The 24,627-nt window shown below is 54.5% G+C and overlaps 8 protein-coding genes across 8 annotated transcripts; 3 read left to right on the top strand and 5 right to left on the bottom strand.

The window, feature by feature from the left end:
- Positions 1-984: 984 nt before the first annotated feature.
- Positions 985-3,627, top strand: PG994_003252 (uncharacterized protein; the record flags this gene model as incomplete). The annotated part of the gene is made up of 4 exons (XM_066854661.1): positions 985-1,240; positions 1,264-1,619; positions 1,640-2,438; positions 2,495-3,627. 4 exons carry the CDS (start codon positions 985-987, stop codon positions 3,625-3,627), a joined length of 2,544 nt encoding a protein of 847 aa, XP_066718939.1.
- A 1,269-nt stretch (positions 3,628-4,896) lies between these two features.
- On the top strand, positions 4,897-5,880 carry PG994_003253 (uncharacterized protein; the record flags this gene model as incomplete). The annotated part of the gene is made up of 1 exon (XM_066854662.1): positions 4,897-5,880. One exon carries the CDS (start codon positions 4,897-4,899, stop codon positions 5,878-5,880), a length of 984 nt encoding a protein of 327 aa, XP_066718940.1.
- Positions 5,881-7,707: 1,827 nt separating this feature from the next.
- Positions 7,708-8,043, bottom strand: PG994_003254 (uncharacterized protein; the record flags this gene model as incomplete). The annotated part of the gene is made up of 1 exon (XM_066854663.1): positions 7,708-8,043. The coding sequence occupies one exon, from the start codon at positions 8,041-8,043 to the stop codon at positions 7,708-7,710; it is 336 nt and encodes a 111-aa protein (XP_066718941.1).
- Positions 8,044-9,430: 1,387 nt separating this feature from the next.
- PG994_003255 (uncharacterized protein) lies at positions 9,431-9,919 on the top strand (the record flags this gene model as incomplete). The annotated part of the gene is made up of 1 exon (XM_066854664.1): positions 9,431-9,919. The coding sequence occupies one exon, from the start codon at positions 9,431-9,433 to the stop codon at positions 9,917-9,919; it is 489 nt and encodes a 162-aa protein (XP_066718942.1).
- A 712-nt stretch (positions 9,920-10,631) lies between these two features.
- Positions 10,632-11,549, bottom strand: PG994_003256 (uncharacterized protein; the record flags this gene model as incomplete). Its single annotated transcript, XM_066854665.1, has 3 exons — positions 10,632-10,718; positions 10,903-10,991; positions 11,039-11,549. 3 exons carry the CDS (start codon positions 11,547-11,549, stop codon positions 10,632-10,634), a joined length of 687 nt encoding a protein of 228 aa, XP_066718943.1.
- Positions 11,550-12,678: 1,129 nt separating this feature from the next.
- On the bottom strand, positions 12,679-13,731 carry PG994_003257 (putative EB1-like protein; the record flags this gene model as incomplete). Its single annotated transcript, XM_066854666.1, is given in 5 exon segments — positions 12,679-12,964; positions 12,976-13,219; positions 13,365-13,477; positions 13,565-13,636; positions 13,715-13,731. 5 exon segments carry the CDS (start codon positions 13,729-13,731, stop codon positions 12,679-12,681), a joined length of 732 nt encoding a protein of 243 aa, XP_066718944.1.
- A 3,469-nt stretch (positions 13,732-17,200) lies between these two features.
- PG994_003258 (uncharacterized protein) lies at positions 17,201-17,896 on the bottom strand (the record flags this gene model as incomplete). The annotated part of the gene is made up of 1 exon (XM_066854667.1): positions 17,201-17,896. One exon carries the CDS (start codon positions 17,894-17,896, stop codon positions 17,201-17,203), a length of 696 nt encoding a protein of 231 aa, XP_066718945.1.
- A 3,622-nt stretch (positions 17,897-21,518) lies between these two features.
- PG994_003259 (vacuolar morphogenesis 7 like) lies at positions 21,519-22,636 on the bottom strand (the record flags this gene model as incomplete). Its single annotated transcript, XM_066854668.1, has 2 exons — positions 21,519-22,471; positions 22,531-22,636. 2 exons carry the CDS (start codon positions 22,634-22,636, stop codon positions 21,519-21,521), a joined length of 1,059 nt encoding a protein of 352 aa, XP_066718946.1.
- Positions 22,637-24,627: the final 1,991 nt, after the last annotated feature.

Below are 24,627 nucleotides of genomic sequence, written 5' to 3' on the forward strand. Positions count from 1 at the left end.
TGGGAAGGAGGGACAAGAAGTAAACAAACACTGACTCGCAACGCTTTCTTGCGTGCGTACCGACAGGCAACTCGGGATATTTAAGACCAGTCCTGGTAACACCTGCATGAAACCGCAAACAACTGAGCTTGACGGGCACTGATAGTGGCTATTTTACCCATAGTCGATATACCGCCTCGTGGTGGCCCTCGCAAGAGTGCCACGGCCGAGTGCGAGGACATGGTATCACGCATGTCTCTCCCCACGGCGTGCTGCATACCCCAGCCACGTCCTTACATCGGTCGCGAATAGACGTGATATACGACTACAGTGTTATCGGACTCTGCAATCCAGCGTGTGTAGTAGGAGTGTGCAATAACTCATGCTTCTGGGCCGAAGACCGGCCCAGACCTTAAATGCCATGGATTCTCGAGCTTGTTGCCGAGCCCATGTAGGTTGTGACTGTCACGAGATCCCTGCGGGAAAGTGCTCCAGGTGCGACTTGCTGGAGCGTGCCGGTCATCACACAAGATGCCGTGACCCGTTGTGACCCAAAATGACCACCATTTTGACCGCCGACCGGCCTCCGGGTAGATAGGTAGGTTGCATATTCTCAAGGCCACTCGTTCACTGCATGTCTGAGTCGAGGGCAGATGGTCAAGCAAACTCAATCGTGAAGAGATGCATGAGACTTGACCGCATCTAAGCTGGCTTGAGTGTTGCCCAGGAAACATCGCCCATTTTGGCCATCTATTTTCCTGCCTGTGTTATTGAATACTATGCCTTCTTTTTCTTTGTTGATTCTACTTGGCACTGTCTGTCTGTACCTCGTAACGACTTTACCGAAGCAAAAAAACAACAATAAAGATAAAAATAAGAATAAATTTCTCTTGCCTACGCATGGCTAAGTGACACCATCCACTGCAACATTCAGTTCCTCACCCTCAATACTTGCTCTGTTTGCAGGCCGCCTGGCCATCCCATTAGTACCTAGGCAGAATCAAGATGCTGCCCTATCACCTCTGCCTGCTCCTGATGGCACATGCCACGCAGTCTCTTGCTCTCACTTTTGATGCCAATGGTGATGCACTTCCAGCCTACTCCCCAGCACGCCCACCTGCGGTACCCCTGGCCGTGCGGACTCCCTATCTCAGCGCTTGGTCTTCCACCGGAGAGAAGGGCACGCTCAACAGCGGGAACCCCATCTTCTGGACCGGCGACGCCCTTGGCTGGACAGGCATAGTCACGGTGGACGGTATTCGTACGACTACCTCGGAAACGGAGTGCAAAGCCTCCCAAAGCTGCCCAACTACCTCGCTGCATCTCCCCAGACAGTCGCCTACGACTCCAGCTACTCCAACTTCACCTTCTCAGCCGGGCCCGTCGACATCACCGCGAGCTTCTTCAGTCCGGTGCTGCCCAAGGACCTGTGCCGAACCTCAATCCCTTTGAGCTATCTCACTACCACGGTCCAGTCAACTGATGGCATGCCGCACAGTATTCAGTTCTACAGCGACATCAACTCTGCTTGGATGGCCGGTGGAGCTAATGGCTTCATGAACTGGGAGATCTTTCGCAACGGGGCTTCCATCAATAGCACTGACAATGGCACTGGCAATTGCACTGGCAATGTAACGGTCGTGCCTGATACCATGTACAGCTGGATCTACGAACCCGGGTCACCTATGCCCTTCTGGAGACCAGTGACCGCCCCGACTGGGGACGCGTCGCTTATTCCACCCAGCCGATGGGGGCTCAGCACTTTTCGTTCCAGAGTGGCTCTGCTTTGGACCTTCGCTACAACTACGTCAACTCTCACGGACTTGCTAAAACCCATGTCGACTCTGACTACCACGGGACTTATACCGACGAGGCCATCTTTGCATACGTGCATGACTTTGGTCTAGTGTCAAGTGCAGAAGTACGATACACCGTGGGACTGATCCAAGATCCGTTCATCCGGTACTTGACCCAAGGAGGCGTCGCCCAACTGGAGCCGTGGTGGAAGTCTTGCTACAACGACATGTTCTCCATGATCCGGCTCCACTGGGACGACTTCATGGTCACGCAAGAGCTGGCCAGTCAAGCCGACAGTCAGCTTGCGTCGGATGTTGATGCATTCTACGAGGTTCGGGCACCCGTACCGAGCCCCAGCATACCTGTCCAGACTCCAGATGCCAGTAGTACCTGGTGCGCAACAGCTTTGCCAACCGAGACCCTAGCGCCGTATCTCCACGATTCGAGCGACGGCTATGGCTTCCTGGACCCTGACAACTTTACCGGCCTTGGAGTTCCTGATGCTTCTGAATCCGACTCATACTACGCCATCGTAGCCCTTAGTGCACGCCAGGTTATGGGCTCGTTTGTCTATGCTATTCCTCCCCCCACATCCAGCTGCAACGTATCTTCTCCAGGGAGGGGAGAACCATTGATGTTTATGAAAGAGATATCAAGCGACGGTAAGTGTTAGATCATAAAACGCCCCTCTGTTGTGCAGTACTAATGCGACCTACAGGAAATGTAAATACTCTGGATGTCTTGTTCCCAGCCGCACCATTCTTCTTGTACGCGAACCCGGAGATTCTCAAATACGCATTGGAGACCATCTTCCAGCTCCAGGAAGGGGGCTTCTACCCCAACGGATTCACAATGCACGACGTTGGTGCTTCGTTTCCCAACGCGACCGGCCACCTCGGAGGAGAGGACGAGGCCATGCCCGTGGAAGAGAGCGGCAACCTGATTCTCATGAGCTACGCGTACTACAAGTTCAGCGGCAACTCCGACTGGCTCCGTACCCACTACCCAACCCTGAGCCAATCCGCCAGCTACCTCCTCGAGTTCTCCAAGGTGCCGGCCGCCCAGCTGAGCACGGACGACTTCGCCGGGACCATGATCAACCAAACCAACCTAGGCATCAAAGGCATCATCGCGCTGCAGGCCATGTCGCTCATGTCGCGCCTGTCCCCCACCCCCAGCCCCGAAGACGGAGACGGAGCAGCAGCGCCCGTGACCGTGACCGACGCCACCGTCCGCGCGTACTACCGGGACTGGGAGAGCTACGGCATCGCCCCCACGCGCGACCACGCGCTGCTCGCCTACCAGTGGCGGTCGAGCTGGGGCCTGCTCTACAACATCTACTTTGACAAGCTGCTCAACCTCGGCATCGTGGCCAAGCCCGTCTACACGATGCAGTCGCGCTGGTACGCGCGCGTGTCGCAGCTCTACGGCGTCCCGCTCGACAGCCGGCACCACTACACCAAGTCGGACTGGCAGCTCTGGGCCGCGGCCACGTGCGCGGCGAGCACGCGCCGGATGTTCGTCACGTCCATCGCGTACTGGCTGAACAACACGGTGACCGGGTTCCCGCTGACGGACCTGTACGAAACCATCGGGGACGGCGGCTATCCGCGGGTGCCGGACGCGGTCACGTTCAAGGCGCGGCCGGTGGTCGGCGGACACTTTGCGCTGTTGGCGCTGCTGCGGACGGGCCAGACGGCTAGCTCGGAGGCTGGGGATACCACTGGTTCGCTTTTCACTTTAAACGGGACTAATGCACTCAACAACACAGAACAGGGAGGATACGGGTCGCCTGGTCATGGATCGCTGTTGGTGGACAGGTCCGATGAGATACGAGGCGAGGGGACGTAGAAAGACGATTCGTGGAGGCAATGGCATTGTTTGGTTATGACTCGATACTCGTGTAACGGCTCGGTACCACAGGTATGCAATGAATGAAATTCCAGTATTAATCAGCTGCTATTTGTAATGCGGTGTCGCTGAGACCGAAATGTACCTCATTGATGCTACTCTGCCCCCTGATGATAAGGCTGTCGCTGTCGCTCTCACCGCTGAACCAGGCGCCTCTCCACACCGAACCGAGGCATGTCATCAAAGCTTTTTCGAGCATGTCCAGTCGTGTACGAGGGGCATTGGAACGCGAAGCTACTTATGAGAGCGAATCAATGCAATGCACGTATCGCTAAACAAGATGGCGGGATAGCGTAAGACATCCATGCTGTCCCACGTGACTGCGCCCTACCCTTCCATGTTCCGAGGAGATCCGGACGACTCCGAGCATGACAAGCGAGAACGCCACTTTCCATAATACCAGGCACCAGCTCGCTTAAAGTGTGAGCCACGGACGCCGATAGGGCCATTTTGCAGTTCATTTGACTTCTTACCTACCTGCCTTACCTGCCCGGCTCTCAACGGCTCAGCCCTATAGGGCTGAGGCTAAAACTAAGTGGGAAACATATGACTTTGGCTTTTGGGACGGAAGTCCTACAGAGAACGTGGAAACCGGCATTCTGATTGGACAATCTGTTTGCATGCCGATCCATGCGAGATCAACGTTGGCGTCGACGCTGATTGGCTAAAGTTTACGACTTACGATAGCTGCAATTGTGAGAAAACTGCTCTCCTCTTGATTGGTGGGTTGCACAGACTCTATGGGCCAATGTGGACGAGAGTTACTGGGTGAGAGAGGAAGAACTCGGGAGATTTTGGAAAGCAATGTTCCAAGGCCTCATCTCTCCATCATCTCTCTGCCTAAACCCAGAGCTTATCATGAGACTGGACTGAGCTGAGCTTCGCCGGTCCGTGTATTCCTTCGCTTGGTCTTGTCTTTCTCGAATACTCGGTGCCTAGCAGGTCCTATACGATCCTGTGGGGCTGATGCGGGCCCCGACTGGACTGGCGGCTCTGCCCACATCTACACGGACGGGGTTTTGAGCTCTCCATCACAGACAGCAGGAGTTTGCACTGTTATTCTGACACTGAAGAATGATTACTTCATTCGTTCATTAAATTCTATTCGTTTGCCTGATCTTATTGATCCTCTGATGAAGATCGAAGGAAATAACCCCATTTAGTTGAATACCCCCCATCATCGTGGCTGAGGGCCATCCATATCCCAAAATGAGTTTCACCAAGTCCGAGTATAAAGATGACGATGGCCAGCCCGTTGCTGTTGTTGCCGTCAAGGAAGAAGAAGCAGATACCTCGCTCAGAAGCTCAATCGCAAACATCCCGCAGTACATCAAACCAGAAGAAGACGCAACGACCAAACACACGATCAACATCACCCAGCTCGCCTCGCCACTATCTAGGAGCCACAAGAGCCACTCCAAGATGAGCACGTCCCAAGCCCCCTGCACCTTCGGCGACGTCGCCGTCACCTACCGCGTCTACGTCCTGGACGACCTGCTGGCCGAGCCGCAGGAGCTGTGCCACGACTGGGGCCGCGACCTGCTGTACGTGTCGCAGCGGTACCGCCAGGGCAGCGCCTACGCCCCCATTGAAGCCGCGCATGAAATCTCGGTCGTCGATTTGCAGACCGCCGAGGTCTGTGGGATGGTGGACCTGGGCCCGTCCTACTCGGCCCCGCACGCGCTCGAGCTTGACCGCGACGCCGCCTATTTGTCGGCCCGCGTCGCCGAGGGCATGGTCTGGATCGATGCCGAGGCGCGCTGCGTGACCAACTTTGCGGATCGGGCGCAGGTGGCTGCTACCACTGCTGCTACTACCGCGGCTTCTAATAGTTCCTCCAGTAGTTCGGGCTCCTCGTCACGCCGCAGCCGACACGGCCACAGCAGCAGCAGCAGCAGTAGACACGTTAGCTCCAGCAACAGCAACAACAACAACAACAACAACTTCATCGCCGAGGTGGACCTCCGCTCGGGCAAGATCCGGCAGCGCGTCATGGTGCCCGACAGCGAGCAGCAGGATCCGGACTCGGGCTTCGTGACCTTCTCGAGCCCGGCCATCCGGTTCGCGAGCCGGCAGTCCAGCGACGGCATGCCCGTCGTCGCCGTCGAGGGCGACCCCGTCGTCGCGGCCATCCGGCACAAGTTCGGCGTCAAGACCATCTACATCACGTCGCAGAACGTCATGCTGGTCTAATTGGGAAACTGCTTACTATTACTGTTTTCCGGGAAGTGGGGAAACTGCTTACTATTACTGTTTTCCGGGAAGTGGGGACATAGGAGGCAAGCTTCTTACTTACTGTTTGGGGGCGAAACGACAGAGAAAAATAGAAGAGAAGTGGGTTTAGGCGTCACAATTAGAATGGTCACAGCAATGAAAGGTACGCATTGTCGGGTTTGGGCGGGTTCCATCATCAGCATTAGAATGGGGTCACTCTGGGTTGAGTTTGCATATTCTCTCTTTATGTATGTAGCAGTGTTCTCGCACATTAAGTAAATACTTACTTTCTTTAATCGAAATTCACCTTACTAGACAACTCAAAGAGGTTGATTCTGATATGCAATGTGATTAAGCGTGCGAAGGTTTCATGGGTGGGACGGAAAAGCCTCCGGCCATAGTTACCCCCGTAACTGCACAGTAACCTGTAATTCGCGATCGCTCTACGGGACAGAGGAGATGGCAGATTAATAAGCCGCACTTACTCGGGCCCAGTTCGAGCTCGCGTTAAGGTCCAGTTCGGTCATTAATACCAACCCGGCCTGATCGGACTTGAAGAGCGGCCTTTACCCTGAGTACCTGTCGCACAAGAGGCTATACAGATGACGAGATGCGCCATATAGAAACTTTCCATGGGTTGAAAGGGTTCCTATTCCCGAAACTCGCATCTTTGGATTTAAATCGCTCTTGATCTGACATGGATCTACGGCTTGCTTCTAGACTTCTAGATGAGATGAGATGATGACATGACTGCAATGGCCCCCACGCATGCTACGCTATAGCTCACCCACAACGATGACAGGGATCCCAGATCCACCGCCAAGCTCCCAAGTCCCCGGGGTCGCACATGGGTCGTTTGTGTACAGTATCCACCTGGTCGACCAGGGCCCCGGCGACTGCTTCTGGGCACCCATCTCTGTCATATCAGCAGCAGCCACATTGCATGCGGCGCGGCACTGCTCCCGCGGTGTGAGCCTGACTAGTGGCATGGAGGGCAGTGCTTGCGGAAATGCGGTATGTCCTGTTCGTAAACTCCCACACACCGAACCCTGCCACTTCCGGGGTAAGCCAATCAGGATTGCCAATTGGCCATTTTCGGGACTTCATATGGCGCTAGAGTATCAAGTATTCTGCTGCCTGACTATAATAAGATCTGTAAGTTCCCGTCGGGCTCCAGGCTTATTCATTCTATTCCATATCTACCAGTTCTCGTTTGTTTCGCCCCTAACTTCCACCGTGCATTCTAGACCAATGAACCATACCCGAAGAATCCACTATTCAGTATCCCCTGCTCGAGCCCATCGGCTCATTGTCAGTCTCGGCCTTGGTTCAAAATAATGAGTGTTCCCGTAAGGCAGAATATTGTATTGTATTTTCTTTTTTTATATATACTCTTGTTGCCTGGATCCCTTCTTGGCGTAATAACATGGACCATGGATTTCAGGACTGACTTTCGCAGGATGTATACCAATCCATCATAGACTACTTGCTTACCGGACATACTCGTCTAGCCCACCAGATCGGAGGATATGTTTTCGTTTTCGATCTTCACGTGCACTTGCTTACATATACCGTTGCTCGTGTTAGGATGAGCTCAGTGACCGTCAGATCCCGCCGGGAATCTCCGCTGCTGCCGAGGTTGCCAGCTCAAGGTCACACAAACAGAGTCATCACAGGGATGACTTGGACTTATGTCAAAGCCACTACAATGGCTGTGGCAGTGAGTGATCGACTCCAGCCACCCGAGACTCGGGTTCTGAACCTTGGCGAGACGCTCCCAGCGTCGGCTTCTAGTCCCCCTAATATTTACAGCCGTGGAGATGGTGTCTTCTTCACACTAATACTAGTCTCGTTGTTGTGAACACTGGTTCCGTTCTTGTAATAAGGGCGATGAGCATCACCACAGCCAGTGACGGCGCGAGACCCGACCACGCGCGTGTCGTTCTTCGGTGGGGAGCACTTAGCTACTGCTGCGGCTGCGGCTACCGTTACCGAGTGGGCGCCTGGGCGGTCATGGCCATGTTTGATCTTGCTGATGACGGGAATGGCGATCATGACGGCGACGGTGAAGAGGGCGAGGAGGCAGAGGGTTATGAAGCCTGCATCGTCTCTGCAGCGCCGGCCGGTACTTGACTTGGACATGTTGACCTTTTGATCTGCGGTGAGAAAGAGTGTTCGTTTGGGGTGGGTGGTAAAAGCTGTGGATGATCGGTCGCTGGTGGGAATAACTGCGTAGTCTGTAATAGAGAGGGGATATGGAGAGAATGGCCAGCATTTCTCCTAGAACATCCCAGGAGAAAGCGTCTCAAGTACTTACACGTCGGCAGGGGTGGAGTGAAAAGCTATGTGCATTCTCCTTTGATGTGTCTCTCTGCAGCTAGACCATGGCTTTGTCGGGCAATAAATAAAGACTCAACTTGACGAAACAACCCATGAATGTAACAATACTCTTTTGTCTCAAATCCATTACTTTGTCGCAGTCCATATACCTGTAGATGAGGTTCATCGGGCATGGAGGGCGGTGGAAACTGTGGCTGTCTTGCTGAGAACCGTGGGTTTTACTTGATAATAGAAGCAAATAGGTAGAAAGAAGGGAGTAGCTCGGAAGGGATGGAATAAGGTAGATTAGTGACCAGTCAGCAACACATTTACCCAGTCGAGCATCTGAATGAGTCGGATTTGTGTAGCTGTGTAAATCTCGTTCTCATGGAGGTAGGGCTGTTACTCAATCGACCTTCTGAATGGCTTTCAACTCACAGTCAAGCTTACTTCTTAGACACCTTCAAACTCACATCGTTATGCAAAGCCAAGATGTTTCTCGGAGGCCGCGCCCGATAGATTTGACACGAGACACATCCAAACTCCCTAACGAATGAACAGCTGTACCAATTGTTTCTCTTATGCATATATATCCCTTCTTTTCCGAGAAGAGTATCCCCATCCCCCTTGATCTATACGTACCCGAACCAACAAGGATACTTGAGCAAAACAAACTGATCAGAGTCTGTATAAGATAATCAAAACCCTACCTTTTTACCATCGACGTAGAACCTAAAAATCATGTCGCTAGCGGCTTCTTCCCCTACTCCTTCCTCTTTCCACCGCTTCACCAACCTGCCCCCAGAGATCCGCCTCCAGATCTGGCACCTGGCCGCGGAGCAGGCCGGCAGCACCGGTCCCCTGCTCCTGCCCCTGGCGCTTGTGAACGAGCCGTACTGGGAGCCCCCGCGCTCCTACATCCACATCCCGCGCCGCTGGCACGCGCTGTACCTGCAGCCCCGGCTGCGCGCCCGCCTGGCCCTGCTGCACAGCTGCCACGAGGCGCGGGCCGAGCTCCTCGAGCCAGCTTCAGCACGGGCGGAATCTTCTTCCTCCTCCTACTCCCTCCTCTTCTTCTTCTCCGTCGTCGCCGCCGTCCAGGTCAGTACGACCCTCCTACCAACTCGCCCTGGCCTCCCAACTCGGCATCTGCGAACTTGAACACGCCGCCGCGCTCTGGCACCTCGCCATAGCCCAGTTCCCCACCATCATGACGATGCCGGCGCGTACCGCCGCCCCCTCCTACCACGACGATTCCTCTTCCTCCCGCCGTCCGCTCGAGCACCTCCTGTACCCGCCCCTCGACCTCAAGCGCGGCTTCGCCCTCGACTGGCGGCGCGACATTGTGCTGCTGGACCTCGAGGCCGGCACCGCCGTCTGGCGCTGGCACCCGCACGGCCTGCCGAAAGCCCTCAGCCGCGCCGCCCACGTCGTCGTGCTGCACGACCACCTGCGTGGCGGCGTGGTGGGCAACTGGACGTGGAACTGGATGCACCGGGTCGTGGCGCACTTTGGGCCGCGGCTGCGGGGGCTGTGGTTCGTGAACCGGGTGGTATGGCGGCAGGTGGAGAGGGCTTTGCTGCGCATACCCTGGGAGAACAGCCACAGAAACAACAGCGGCAGCGGCGTTGGCGAAGACGGGGAAGCGACGACGGTGGATGGGGTCGATCCTTGGGACGTCTTGGTTAAGGAGGGATAGGGAGGTCTCCCGGGATCTGTTGGCGAGCGGGCAGGTCCGCATGGGCGACTTGCCGGTTCAGCTGGGGTTGACTACGGAAGCCATTAATGGCTGGATGACGCCAGTGAGGGTGGGAACGATAACCGGGGCAGTATAAGTAGCTAGGTCAAAAGACAGTCTGCCTATTAGTTAGTATAACTAACTCATATTCAGAATTAGTGGTTAATATAAAAACTTAGCTCGCTCATTAAGAATACCCGTTAAAATATTCAGTGGTGAGTATTTGGGAAAATCGTAAGAGGCGTGGAAGCTAAAGGAATAACAAAACGGTTGGGACGCGCCCTGGAAGGGCAAAAAAGCAGGGCGAAGAGTTTACCGGGGAAAGATGTACAAGCTGATGGTGTGTGTGTGTGTGAATTATCCACTGCTCTACTACGTACTTAGTTTTCAAGAAGTAGAACGGCCAAGATACATGTATTACCCAGCTGTGGCCTTTTTCCGATTCTGTCGCCCTCCCTACTATTGCGGCCACCAAGATCCGGTGCGGATAATCCATACGTCCAACGTGGCCGATGGATCGCTCACATCTGGGACTACCAAGTTGACGGATCGGTCACGGCTAGACGTGTCGAGTTGAAAATCCTAGAAGTGAGCCACACGTCAATGTGCTCCCCTGAAGACACCTCACTCCCGGCTTTCCAAGCCCCCAACTCCCCTAGCCTTGCGCAAACCCTCACTTTCTGGCAGGCTCACCCATGCCATCGGCCTTCTTCGCCTCCCACGCCTGGAGGGCAGGCTTGGTGAGATCAGATACGCCAAGCTATGAGAACCAGTTAGTCTTCGGTCGCAATGTCGTCAGCGGTCGGTGGCAAGTACGCAGCAGCCATATCATGTTTCCTCGACATCATGTGCCGCAGCCTGCCGTCTTCGACCCAGTTAAAGGGAGGATCAAGAGATCCATAGAATGACGATGAAATAAGAAAAGGTATAGTAGTGGGGCTTACCCAGTCAGCCGGCCACGCCATGCCCGTACTCGGATCGGTACCGTCCCACTCCACAAGGTACTGCGTGGCTCCACCGCGGGTCACCTCGGCTAGGATTCCCTTGATGCAGTAGAAGCCCTCGGCCTCGGCGGGATACCGTGGGAGAAGTCGAGTTTCGTTTGGTGCCTGTTCTTCTTCGTCATGTCCTGACGTGCTGCCTTCTTCTTCTTCTTTTTGTCGTGGTTGATGCCGGCAGCAGTTCCGCGATGCTGGGTATTGTTTGCATTCGGCATGGCGCCACGGGTGAGCGGAGCCATCGCGGCGGCGGACTTGGACGATCGCGTGAAGTGGCGGATAGCAGAAAAGGAGGAGGATCGGCTTCTCGTGTTGGGACGGGTCGTGGTCGCAGCATCTCTGGGATCAGCGGAGGGGTTGGCAAGCTTGTGCAATCTGTCGGTCTCGATGCTATTGGCGACGGCGATGCGCAAGGATTGTCTCTCGACAGCCGGCAGCGCGGAATTCGTCTTGGCGGCATGGCTTTGGGGATTCTTCTGAACTCGGAAGCCGAATGTCTTGAGTGACGAGGTCGTGGAGGCGGGCGTCTTGCGCCCAGACCGGCGCGGCTTGTACATCATGTCACCGGAAGCGTCGACACGGACATTTGCCATGGTGGGCGGGCAATTGAACGTGCAAAAACACGAAAAATGGGGTTGAGAAGCGCTGGTGTCGTAGTAATAGATGGAAGCAGCAGGGACTGTCTTCTGAATTGGATAATCCGTAAGAAACAGTGCGGCCCACCTTATCAATACAGATGAAGAAGCTTCGAGGGGCTATCGTCGACAACTACCAAGTATTGATGAGGGAAAGAGCCAACCGGAATGGATAGTCGACATTGAATGCAGCAACTCCAGGACCGGGCCCGTAAATTTGACCAAATCCAAGGCCTGTAGCTACCTTTCGATGAACTTCAACATGACCGTGCCTCTCATTGGACTTCAACATGCACTCAATTTCGTGTGGCGACGTGGGATGCCGGAGTGATAAGAAGCAAGAACATGACTTCTGCGTATGGCCATTTTCACCAGTACCAAGCTCTTTTATCACCCCATCAAGTCCATCTCCAAACAAGGCACCAAGAAATATGCCATGATACCTTGTGACAGAATGAATGTGAGGAGAGTATCAGTCAAGTTGTTTGAAGGACTTGCTAAGCATGAAGGTAAGTGATCATAACATTCCGCCGAGTGATGCCCAATGGAGGGTCAAGGTAGGAAACAGGAGCACACACTCACCAGCCGCCAAACAGTCCTGACCTCCTCTCCTGTTACTCCGTCTCGCCCACATGCCGGGAGGCAGGGTAGACCTCAAAAGACCATGTATTCGTTCTCGGAAGCAAGGGTGAAGTGTAGTGTAGAACGTATTAGCAGAAGGAAATTCTTTCTCTATCATGAAGGCTACCACTCAAAAGGCCTCTCGTCAGTAAGAGAAGACCCGAGAGCATAGCAGGTATCAATATGCCCCGGCAAGTCTGACTTCCAGGCCAAAGCCCCTCGATGGGGTGCAGGTCAGTATGCCCAACGGTTTGTTGTAGACCAAATGCATGCCACTCGCTGCCAGACTCCACGCCATTCCACGCCATTCCACGCCATATGCCCTTTTTGTGTATTGCATTCGTACAGCGCCTCCCTACATTATGTCGTAATGGTAGTGACTTCTCCAACTCCGGTCGCCCCAGTCGACCCCAGTACTATTACCACGATTTTCTTCCTTCGTCCAACTCCCTTCCCTCCAAGTCGTTTAGAAGGTCTCCTGGTCGTCCAGGGCCTCACCTTCGGCGGGAATCTCGAAGCCCTCCTCGGTGGAGTAGAGTATCGCTTGGATTTGCTTGACAAGACCGTCTTCTTGCTTCTCGATCTCGGGGTCTTCCTCCACAGCCTGCTGGACCAACAACTCTATGTCGCGCAGCTTGCTGAAGTAGAAATCACGCTCCCTCTCCAGACCCACAACAGTCTCCTTCAGTGTGTTGTTCTCCGCTTGCAGGGCGGCAGAGGCGGCGCCGCCACCAGCCGATCGGGCACCCAGTCTCAGGACCACCCGACAGGGTTGTGCCGCCCCTTCGTGCGGCACCGGTGTTGGGGGCGGCGGCTGGGGCCGAGGCCGGCAGAGGGCGGGGCGCCACTACCCTTCCGTCGCGCAACGGCGTCGTAGTCACCGCCGGGGTAATATTGGTCCCAGAATCGCTTGGTCCACTGCAAGAACTCGAGGTTGTCCTGCATCTTGCACTTCACGAGGGATTGGACGGGGACGATTTTGTCGACCTGGTGCTTGGCGAAGCAGTCTGCGGCAAGAGCATCGTGTCAGTGAACGTACTGACAAGAAATAATCCCCTTCCGTACATGACACAACCAGTTTTGGTCAGGGTACGGGGGCAACTCGAAGCATCGGGAGAGGCGGGCAAGGGGTGGCGGCAAGTGGGGACTTACTCTGCAGCACCTTGAAGTTCTGGAGGTAGGCATATTCGGCATTGACGTTGAACTTGACGCGCGACATGGGGATGTCCAGAAAGATGCTGTCGAAGACCTGGCAGAGGGCAGCGCTAGATGGTGATGATCGTCGGTTAGCTCGGGAGCGAAAGCAGTGTTGCGGGGGAGGGGCAAGGAGGGGAAATGGACGGCCGACTTACCCAGTACCGCACTGCTCGACCTTGGTCATGTTCAGCTGGAGGAGGCTGTTGAGCCACGCAAGGAGCTCCTGTCTGATGTTGCATCGTCTTGTCAGCGTTGTGGTCCATGATCGCGGGGGTGGAGGTGGTGGTGACAACACCAAAACTCACCGAGATTCGTTGGCCATCTTGACTTGCTTACTGCGAATCAGACGAACGTAAAATGGATGCGGCCGTTTCGGGAGACGCTACTCGAGGGGATGGCGAAAGCGACGAGGGCTCTGATGGAACAAAGAAGATGCACGCGAAAGGATGGTCGCAGCCGTGAAATGAAAACGGGCAGGTCGACAAGGTTGGGTTGTGGTGGTCACTAGAAAAAAAGTGGTGTTGACAAACAACTTCCCTTCGGCTTCGGGCTTCTGCAAATAACATGCAAGCTTAAAATCGACACTGGCGTCACCCAATCAACCGGCCAATGTTTAGGTAGCGGCGGGGTGGATGGCGAAAAAGGCGGCTACCCGAAGCAGCCACGAGGTACCCTTGATCAAGCCACAAACCTGCAGGTGGGGTTGTGGCGGAGATGACCAAAGTAAGGCACAGTCACTCCTTTCTTTCAAACTCAACGTGAGCCACGAAACCTCATCACATCGGGCACAAGATGCAATTAACACTCCCTTCACGATGCAGCCCTCATTTGGTCATGTTAACTTTCAATTTTGATCCAACCAAAATGGCCTACTTCGAACTCCTATTTTTGATGATCGGGGTCAACGGAGATAAGTATGCCTGGTGACTTAGTAGCCGACCAAAGTAGTCGTGTTGTGGGAACCACCCAAGTTCGGGTCGACCTCAGACAGGCCAATTCATCATTTCTCGTTAACCACACACCAACGAGATCTTCACACCAACTCCCAGTCCGGGCATGAGGAAGCACATACCTAAACCAAAGCGTAGTCTCAACTCGACAGTCCTTGCAAGCAATGTGGACCAGGTGTAGAGAAACAGAAGCAGACAGATAGTATTGCCTGGTCGGACCTGGTACATTCATGACAATAACTCCACACTACAATATTTGTTTCGGTCATCTTCATTTTAATATAGGTGGCCCACGGGTTCTATTCTATTCTAATAACACTATTTATAGATACAAAGAGCCGCCTTACTCGAGCGAACCGCCGCGTGTGAACGGTTACCTCCATAATTAAGAAGGCTGAGATCCTCTAAATGATTAGTCAGCCCCGCGCAAGAGCTTGCATCACTATGGCCGATATTAACATCCCTTTGGACATTCTATTGAGTCAATGGTCCTTCTTCCGACTGCGAAATTCTGCCTGGTGATCTGCCTGGGCGAGGCAGGCAGTCTCTTGTAGCCAAACTTCAACTTGCTATTCTCGGCCTTCTCACATTCTCTCTCTGCCCTAGGGAGACTCTTTCTGGTGGCGATCGTACTCGCCGTTTCTCGGCACACTGCAAAAGCTTGGAATAGCGTAATGCTGTCCACGTTTGGCTGCGCCATGTCGCTGTCTCCCTTCAGCATCCGGACCATATCGTCCCGGGCCCTGGGTACCTGCTCGAATCCATTAAAGCCATCATCCCACTCCGAGGGACATTCTATTGCGATATTTGGCATGGTTTTCCTCTTGCCGCTTGTAATTTCGCTACGAATATCATGTGCCAGCATCTACTGGGCCACGCCTTTCGCTTGCCACAATAGGCAGAAGAAGGTCGTCTCTTATATTGGTTTATTGGAGGTGAGCCGGGCAGAGATTATAGATATGAAGGAGACTCAATACACCATCTAGGGGTTTCTCGTTTTATCCTGCATTGGTTTTCCTATCTGCTGCACACGGTCTTGGAGGACGGGTCTTGGCTGGGTAACGAGCAGTCACCAAGTCGACACAAGTTGCCATGGAACTTTACTTGTCTTTCTTTCGACTTGATCGTCTTGGTAGAAAATTAGGCAAACTCCATGGTGCATCGCATAAGAGAGGCTAACGAGTGGCATTCCAGATGGTATTGGGCAGATAGATGTTGATAAAGCATTAGCGAAAGAAACAGGGTCCAACAGGCGAGGCTGGATACTAGAAAGGAAACCCCTTCTAGGATATGTTAAGACCACCGCCACTGCGTGAATATGGATGCATTGCTTTTTGTTTCCAGCATTTAGTATTGACGCCATGGGCCACGACCTCTGTGGCTGTAACCGCCATTAGCCCAAGCATGGCTCGGAATGTCCAGGTGCGAGAAATCACTGTGCTCGTACCTTTGCGAGTTCACACACAGCGTCACGTGGCAGTTGACACAGAGCGCGTACGAGTACCTCGGTTCGCAGTCCTCGCAGACCCTTGCCGACGCCAACTCATGTCCACAGTCACTGCAATAGACCGGCAGCTTCTGGACCTCGCTTTGCACACGCAGAAGCTTGGTGGGAGGGTCTGTCGAAACCTTCAGTAGCCACTTCCCGTCCTTGGGGTCCAAGATCCTTCGACCGTCATCGACCCGTTGAGTGGTGTACTTTGGGGCCGTTGTTCTCGACTTCGACCATCGCGGAGGAGCGGTTACGGCCATAGTACAAGACCCCGGCCCTGTTGACGCCTACCCACGACGTCCTCGACCACCTTTCCACCTGGAGTCCGATGGCCGAGTCTCTGAGGAGTTCTTCGGGAGCAGGGAGGTGCATCAATGACAACGCCGCTCCCGAAGACACGGCACATGGCCAGAAATGATCGGTACGCAAGGATTCCCAGCGAACATTGATGCCTTGTTCTCTTGCGTCTTGGGCTATGCCCTCCATCATACGTTTTTGTTTGGTCCCATAGCCCTGGGTTCACATAACTCCCTCCGCAGAACATAACGGCAAAGACTTTCCCTAGACCAATGGCTCGCTTCAACTCCTTTCTCATCAGCTGGGCACCAGGGTTGAAAGCAGCCTTCAGCGCATCCTTGGTAACGCCCCCCCCCCCCCCCCTATTACAATCATCTCTTTGTTGCCATTGCCGAGTTTGCAGGTAAATGTGATTGGGTGCACATCACCCTTATGGTTGTGGAGTGCTTGCTTAGCTTGGTCGAACTGCCTAGATATTGCAGCCAGTTCCCCTGAAGGCAGGTTCCGGGCACGGATATGCTTTTCGAGCTTGCTCCTTACTTGTATATCCACACGCTGATTGACTGTGTTGCTACCGCCCTTGGAGCCTGTCGAAATACCAGCCGGGAAATTTGACTGGCTGCGTATTATCTCGCCTGATTCATCGATATCGAGACTCAGAGATTGGAAGTTCTGTTGTTCATTAGCAAGGTGATCTAAATGAGGCCACAGTCATAGAATCGAGTTTCTCAACCACTTGGTCCAGAAGATGTTTCTCACCAACGAGGGCTTCGTATTATGGACTGCTACAAAGAAGTGTGGGCAAGATGTAACGCTGGAGGGGTCGATGGGGATTATAGTATGTTAACGATAAGGGATAGAACTCGTATACCTCCATTATTGTGTATTATAAATACACGGTATTACCACAAGACGCATGGAGTATGAGCAATGAGTTGATTGAAGAGGGACAGAAGGGAGCTTGGGGGAGCAGCTATGAGAAGTGACTATATGTATGTATAGGCAAGACACATGACTACCATCTCAACATACGGGCAGTAGATAAAAGAAATCTAATCACGTACTGTGGTACTACCACCATGGTCAGCGACAATGAGGTTCAGTTGTTGTTGGTCTGTACAGAGACCTCTGAAGAGCTGCTCTAGGCGTTTCTTTCTCGGATTGGCGCTATAAATATGGTCGCACTGCTCCACGATATAGAGCGCTGTGGCCTGTCCCTCGCTGATCTCTTGGTATGAAACGTGCGGACCCCAAATTGGCTTGATGATGCCCAAGAGCGTATCCATATATTGTTCGAAGAAGTCATCCGACTCCTCCGCACAGAGATAGTTGGGGTATGTTACCACGAGCGCCTTGATACTGACACTTAAATCTTCAGCGAGACTCGTTGCAATTGCATGAAGCTGCTGGAAGTGCTCCACCTGAAGGCCTCGCATGGTGTGTTCGTCTAGTCGCCTCTCTTTGACAGCAATACGTTTGAGGGTTTTGCCTCCTGGCAAGACCGGAAGAACGCGCTCTTGACTGACGTCAGCCAGGTATGTGAGTATCGACTTGAGCGGAATGACATTGTCGCATTCTCGGGCCAGCCACCCTGTCACCCACTTGCCGTCATGCCAACCGGCGGACGCCACAATCTGATGGGAATAGTTCTTCCGATCAATATCATGAGCATTCGACTCGTCGGCAGGTATAGGGACTCTGCACAAGTGGGGAATGCAGCCTCCCTTCATGTAGTACGAGAGCGACATCTTGGAGGAGCTATGGCCAAAGTCCAGGCCAATCCATCTAAGATACGAAATGGAATGTTAGCAACGCTAGGGACAAAGGATTACGATAGAACAGATCAAAACTGACGCTTCCCCTTCCGTGAAAAGGTGCTGTTGGTTGCTGATACGAGGCCAAGACGGTGAAGTCGAGCCTGCATCAGAGGGTTGTCTCATCCCATTATTGAAGGGGTTCCTTAACATATCGAAGGGGTTCATCTTGGATTGAACGAAGGCCTCCTACCTGATAGACCGAGAGCTGAACAGAACGATTTGGGGAAGTGCAACGACCCAAGTACTTAGGCAACTTAGATAGGAGGATACACCATTGGATTTAATAGCAGATGATGTAGTGTAAAAGTCTGGGAGACTGCCAGGTCTTATGTAATTGCAGTACACATTGGTTCTGGAGCGTACTAAGCGCTTATTCAACACTGAAGATAGAAGAAACATATGAATGCCATGTGGCCTCCACCACTGGTCACTGTCACCTCAAAGAGTGGCTGGAGTCTGAAAAATCCGTGGGCAACCCTGTATGTCTAGCAGCTGTGGCAGCCCAAGGGGATGAGCGCGGCTGGGATCGTAGAGAGATCGAGATCATTGGCCCTGGCATCCGGCATCCGGGTTGAGAACTCCGGTGTCATGTGTCATCAGACAGCGAATTCAAGCAATGCACTATCAACCAATGTGTGTACGTTGCGGTACATCGCACTTGCCCTACTCATCTTGCCCGACTTGCTACTCCCTCCGTGGCGAGGCGCTCGCACCTCCCACCCAAGCCCAGCCGGCGGCGGACAGCGGCTTAGGAACCAGCGTATGCGTATCACAGGGCGAGTCAGGACTGCCACGTTGGACGGGCACCCCGTACGATATGAGACGCTCAAAGACACACACTGTTTGGACGGATGGCTACGACGTGGGAAGCGATGGGCCAGGGGCGGACACACGGACCACAATGGTGGCGACGTACGGGGGGTTCACGTCGGGTGCGTCACGACGCAGGCCTAGGCGGCGGAGGAGGGCGACGCGGCCGTGTTGGCGCGAGGCATCGGACACGAGGCCCCGAACGGGGAGATGATACCGGTTGTAGCCATCTGGATGGCAGGTTTTCGAACACGCCTAGTCCTTGGGCAAGTCAGGGGTAGACAATCTCGAGCAAGGCAGCACTACCATTGCCTCCTCCCCTCTTCCTTCCCCATTCCTAGCTTGCCTCGGTCTTTATCCGTCCCCCACGCGCTCAGCGGCAGGGATCTACACGCTAATCGAGGAAGGAGTCATCCTCTCCGCTCGCGGTATACCCACACATTATCGACATGCCGTGGGGTTCGGCAAGAACTTCCAGGCGCAGTCCAACGCCGTTCTGGTCCACGACGGCATTGCGACCGGCGACCCCAGACTTGGGGCCATTTTACCACCCCCTACGCTACCTTCCTGATCGTCGGCGATCCTGCTCGGTGGATCCAGCCTCTCCGCCCTCGCCTTCCTACCCGCTTGGTTTACCCCTGATTCCGGCCGCCGTTAGCGGCAGCATTTCTGCAAAACCGTTGGAACGTGTCTTCCGTTTCTGTATAAAACGTACCGACCGAAATGGTTGCACCCCGGCCGCCCGCCTTCTCCCGCACTGTGTGAATACCCTGCATCCGGTGAGAGCGCGCCTTTTCTTCCATTCAAATCCATTCCGGATCTACCAAGCTACCTCGTACGCAACCATCCACCCCCACCACCTCCCAATCCCAATCCCAGTCCTAATCCCACGTTCCACCACCAAATCCAGGATCAGTTCAAAGCTATCCGCGTTGCATCAACGCGGGCGACCGCACACTCTGCCGGCCGAAGGCCATTGCACCGAGCCGGCCAGCGGTCAGAAAGCGCCCGGGACCATCGGTACCGGCTTCCACGCATTGCTTCGATGACGTGATGAACGGACGGACCCTCACTCCGCCGTCTCTTTCTCCATCCTCTGCAAGACCCGGGGTCCACGGGAAAAGGGACCTCGTCTGTTCGCTTCGAACGACGAAGTGCCCTTGTCTGCACTACTGCTGTCGCCTCCTCGGTTCGGCATGGCTGGGCCGGGCATGTGGGGGCGTTTTTCGAGTACAAACACCGTACCCCACGATACCCTTTTCATCTTTTCTTTAATTCTTTTCCCTTCATACAGTATCTTTTCGGCTTACGTAGTCCGTCCTTTTGGATGGCGGCTCCGAACGACGACTACGCAACCGGAGCCAAGGCTGCTTCCCGGCCGACCAAAAGCCTGGGCGGGCGGGATCATGTCTGTTTCTTTCGACACACGACTCACGCAATGCACGACGACGATGGAACACGACAGGGGGTACTGTTTTCTAATTCTTCTTGTTGCAGCAGCCATTAGCCATTGCTGTTGGATGTGTTTGTTTTGCTGACCGGCCCATTCATATCGATCCTCAGAACCGTAGCCATGCCCGGGGCCACGACGGTCTCTGGCTCCGAGCCCGATCTCCACGGCCTGAGCGGATGGCAAGTGGGCCACCAACCGTTCGGGGCATACAGCGAGAGCCGTCTAGGCTGTGATAGGCAAGGGACGGGTGCTGTAGTTGTTCCTCCATCATCAGACCGGCCCCACTGGTACATACTGGCGAGAATTTGAAGTGCCACCACGCCCGCCATAAGATCTCCTGCATCGCTTTCGTTGGCATATGGTTTCCATCCATTCCAAACTCCCCGAATCTCCCCTGTCCGCCGCGTAGCATCATACTCCGTTTCTCCCTTCCATGGCACTGTCGCCCTCTTTCATGGCCCCGATGTGTTATCCTGAAGAGGTCGCGTTTTATTCTCTTTCCTAATCTCAATGCCTTCCTTGTAGATAGGCCGGCTATGAGCCGTAGAGCTAGCTGCATCAGGGGTTCCCTATTCGGTACAGCTACTCCTAAGCACCACGGACTCGACACGGCGTCTATGATGTCTTGGGATTTCGGTGAGGTCGTTAATCCCGAGCGCCACGCGTACGGCACCAAGAATGTCCACGGTGGTAGACGTCTCAGTGATCCCTCTTCAGATCAGCGGTCACCTCACCGCCACCTCGTAAGCGGCAGCGGAGCGAGAGCCAGAAATCACTATGAGCCAAGAAACCACCAACCAACGGTGTATGTAGTTCGAAGTAGGCTAACGATGGACACTGAATGACGTTGAAGGATGCTCTCAAAAATATTTCATGTAACAGTCGTCATATATATATATAACAATCTCCGTCGCTATCGTGATTATCAACAGTCTCTATGGTGTGGTATCATACTTCCAATGCCCAAGCGCGAGAAGAAAAAAGAGAAAAAGCAGACCCTTGTCCCATCCAAATTGATTCATTAAAACTCGCTTCCAGAAAAAAGGTTCAACATGCTTGGGACGTCTCTTCGTACACACCTCATACACACAACAGCGACAATCTCTTTCTCACACACAAACTCTCTCCTGTATTCCCTTGTTTTCAGATCAGCCGGCGGGTCAGCACCAGCACGGCCTTGATACACCAGGCCGCCCATCCCAGGATCCCCCTTGCGAGCTGGACCGTGATCACCAGAATCTCGACCCAGACCAATGTCCCGCGCACGGTCAAGCTCAGGAGGAGGTCCCGTCACCGCAGGTTCTTGACCCGCTTCTTGGCGATATTCGTCTTCTTGTCGAGCCGGCTTGCGTTGTCGTCCACCGCGCCCAGCATTTCGTTTTGCAAACTGAGCTCGCCATTGATCGTCTCGGCGATCTCCCGCTGCCGCTGTACGAGCTTGGTCAGGCTCTCGACGTCCTGCTCCTGCTCCTGCATCATCTCCTTCTGCAGCTGCAGCACGCCCTTGTTGTCGAGCTCCCGCGTCCGGTCCGTTTCGGGCAGCGGCACGCCGAGCACCCGTCCCGAGGCGCGCGGCCGGCCGCCACCGCCCAGAAGAGCGACCTTATCGCTCGCTGAGGGCATGCCCGAGGAGCTTCCATGGCCTCCTGTCCTCATGGCTGGCGTGATAGAGCTGATCAGTTTGTCTAGGTCTTCCCTATCTACCCTGGCGGCCGCTAGCAGGTCTTTCCGTCGCCGGATCTCGCCCTCGCCCAGTCTCTTGTTCTCGGCAATGCCTCGCAGCCCGTCGCCCAGCGACGTGAGATAGCCCGCCGCCTTAACGAGCGATCTCTTGGCCGCCGCGCCGGCCTCCAGGGCCGTCCCGTTATCCGTCGCATTGTCCCGCCTCGCGAGACACCGCCTGGCCTCTTGCAGCTCGGCCTTCATGTCCTTGTGTAGGTCCAGCCACGTACCCGGGTCCTGTGCGCCCGCATTCCGCGCTGCGTCTCGATTCGGGATGCCGAAGCCGCCGCCCGCGCGCACCGACGCCGCGCTGTTCCCGGCGCTGTTGCTGTTGCCCGGCAGGTTCAGGAAGGTGCGCCAGGCCGGCGTGTCGCGCCACCTCCGGTCCGGGCTCTCGGCGATGCCGCGCATATATGTCTCCAGACCCCGGCGTCGGTCTTCCGTCAACTGGGGTGATGATATTGTGCTCTTGAACCACGACTTTGCGGGCAGCGGTGCGGGGGGGGGGCGCCAACATGTGTCTGGATTGCTTGGTGGAGGGTGGCGAAGTCGTTGTAGCGTTTCTGGACTACGTATGTACGTAATGGCAGGCGGAGGGTGATGTTGTAGAGAGTGTACGGCTTGGAGCCATCATCGGTCTTGGAAAGCGACGTCGTGGGAATGGTGATCTCGGCGGGAGGCGCCATTGTCGTCGGGTTGGGTGTGACTCGTGACTCGTGCCTCGGGTGACTGATGGTGTACAATTAAATCAAATGGGCGGTGGACTTTCTGGAAATGCAGAGAATGGCGAAGTCGCAAGAGAGCCGCCAGAAAGCAGAGAGAAGGCCAAGACGTAGTGGCACGCTTAAGAATAGAGTGGAATTCGAGAATGGCTGCTAGTGTCTAGATAGTGGTGTTGGAGTCGAGATGTTGAAACGGGAGGAGAAGAGACAACCTTAGGTTTGGGAGTTGAGCTGCAGTGGATGAATGACGGTGATGGTCATGCCTGGCAGGTCAAGTACACTACTGCGAGGCCTGGGACGGTAGCACCGCTACGGCAGCGCGCTAGGCCCGCTGCACCTGCACTTGCACCGCATTGAGTCGCTCCAGTGCATAAGGCAGCCGCATTAGAAGGTGGGCCAGATTGAGATCCATTCAGCCATCGCCAACGTCCGCCGTCCAAAAAGCCGCTCGAGAGTCGCAACGTGCCAACAGGAGGGATGAAGGTTCAATCAAGCTCAGGCACTCCCGGTGCACATGACTGCCACGTAAGTGCCTTGACTCTTTTAGCTGTCGCATGCTCCGACTGTGGTCTCAAAACCTACCCATATCGTCCTGTTCAAGGAGGATCAATATGAAGCTTCTACGTATGTACCTGGCATGCGGCATGCTAGAGGTACATAACATAGGTTACCTTGTGTGGACATGTCGTGCATGCGTACGGAGTATATGGAACATTCGCGGAAACGAAGCTGCAGTGCCGATTCCACCTTTCCTGTACCTCCCCTCACTGACAGAAGAGGGCCGGAGGAGTCGAAGGCACTGGAGCATCGATCGCATGGCCCCAGCGCCGTGCATTGATCGCTTTGATGAGGCAGATGGGTTGTACGATTCAGGCACCGAGGTCAAGGTCACATCGTAGCCGACTCATTCATCCTGCGATTGGCGGGTGCTGTTCATTTTCACCTTCCGCCTAACCACCTGGCCCCTGGGCACCCTTTGCTTCCAATCCCATCTTGGGAGGCCCGGGGTGCAGGACAGAATTTGGATTCAAACTGCAAAACCCCGCGACGTTCCTGTTGGGCCTGCCTTCAACTTGACGTAGCCACGTGTGGCGGTGTGAATGCTTCTCTTCTTTCCACTCATGTTTTAGCTGACGTAGTAATGGCATCTGCAGCCCACTATCTTGACCGCAGGTTGCCTCCATTCCATGTTGAGAAACGTCTCACTCCATACAGTGGTGTGACTACCTCCATATCTACCCTCCACATGTTCGCCTGCATCCTTCAAACGTTTATTGTATCCTCGCGTGCTCACCGGACAATCGCTGGGAAGCCAATCCGCCCATCTGCGCAAAGGCCCAGGCACAGTCCGGTAGTTTCCGCCTTGTCGGGGACAAACTTAAGATATTTGACAATCCCTGTCAGCGTTGTGGCTTGTACGTGGATTATGCCACTGGCCACCAACGCATCCTCTGAGAAAGGCTGGACGCCTTCGGGTTCGTTGGTGACCCTAGTTGGCAGGGACATAGATGCCGTGCGCGGACGCGGGTAGAGTGTTCGAAGGCTGTGCTGTTGGTTATGAAGAAAAATCAAGCTCTAGGGTTAGTGCCGTATTGAACCTGTCGGGACTTGGGTTCTTCTAGCATTCGCCTCGCATGGAAAGAGTCCTGGGAGAAAGAGTACGAGAAATACATGTAGCAAGTAGTAGAAAGATGGCGGGGTTGTAGCCAGAGAGCATTTGCTCAAGGTTACTCGACCCGCATCGTCGGCGATAACAGAATGCAGGGCGGGATTGACACCAAATATCCGTAAATCACACGGAAACGACGATGATCCTCCGACCCCCCGATCGCATTTTTGGCTGCTCCACCGGTTCCCGGATTTTGTGACGTTAACACAACTAAGTCCGGCCACATCAATGTCAGACTGTAGACCCCCCAAAAACGGATAAAAGAAGGGAGGTAGCAAGCCGAGAA

The sequence above is a fragment of the Apiospora phragmitis genome (assembly GCF_038363925.1).
Source record: "Apiospora phragmitis strain CBS 135458 chromosome Unknown utg000004l:1.0-3135199.0:1.0-3139288.0, whole genome shotgun sequence".
NCBI classification, from domain to species: domain Eukaryota; kingdom Fungi; phylum Ascomycota; class Sordariomycetes; order Amphisphaeriales; family Apiosporaceae; genus Apiospora; species Apiospora phragmitis.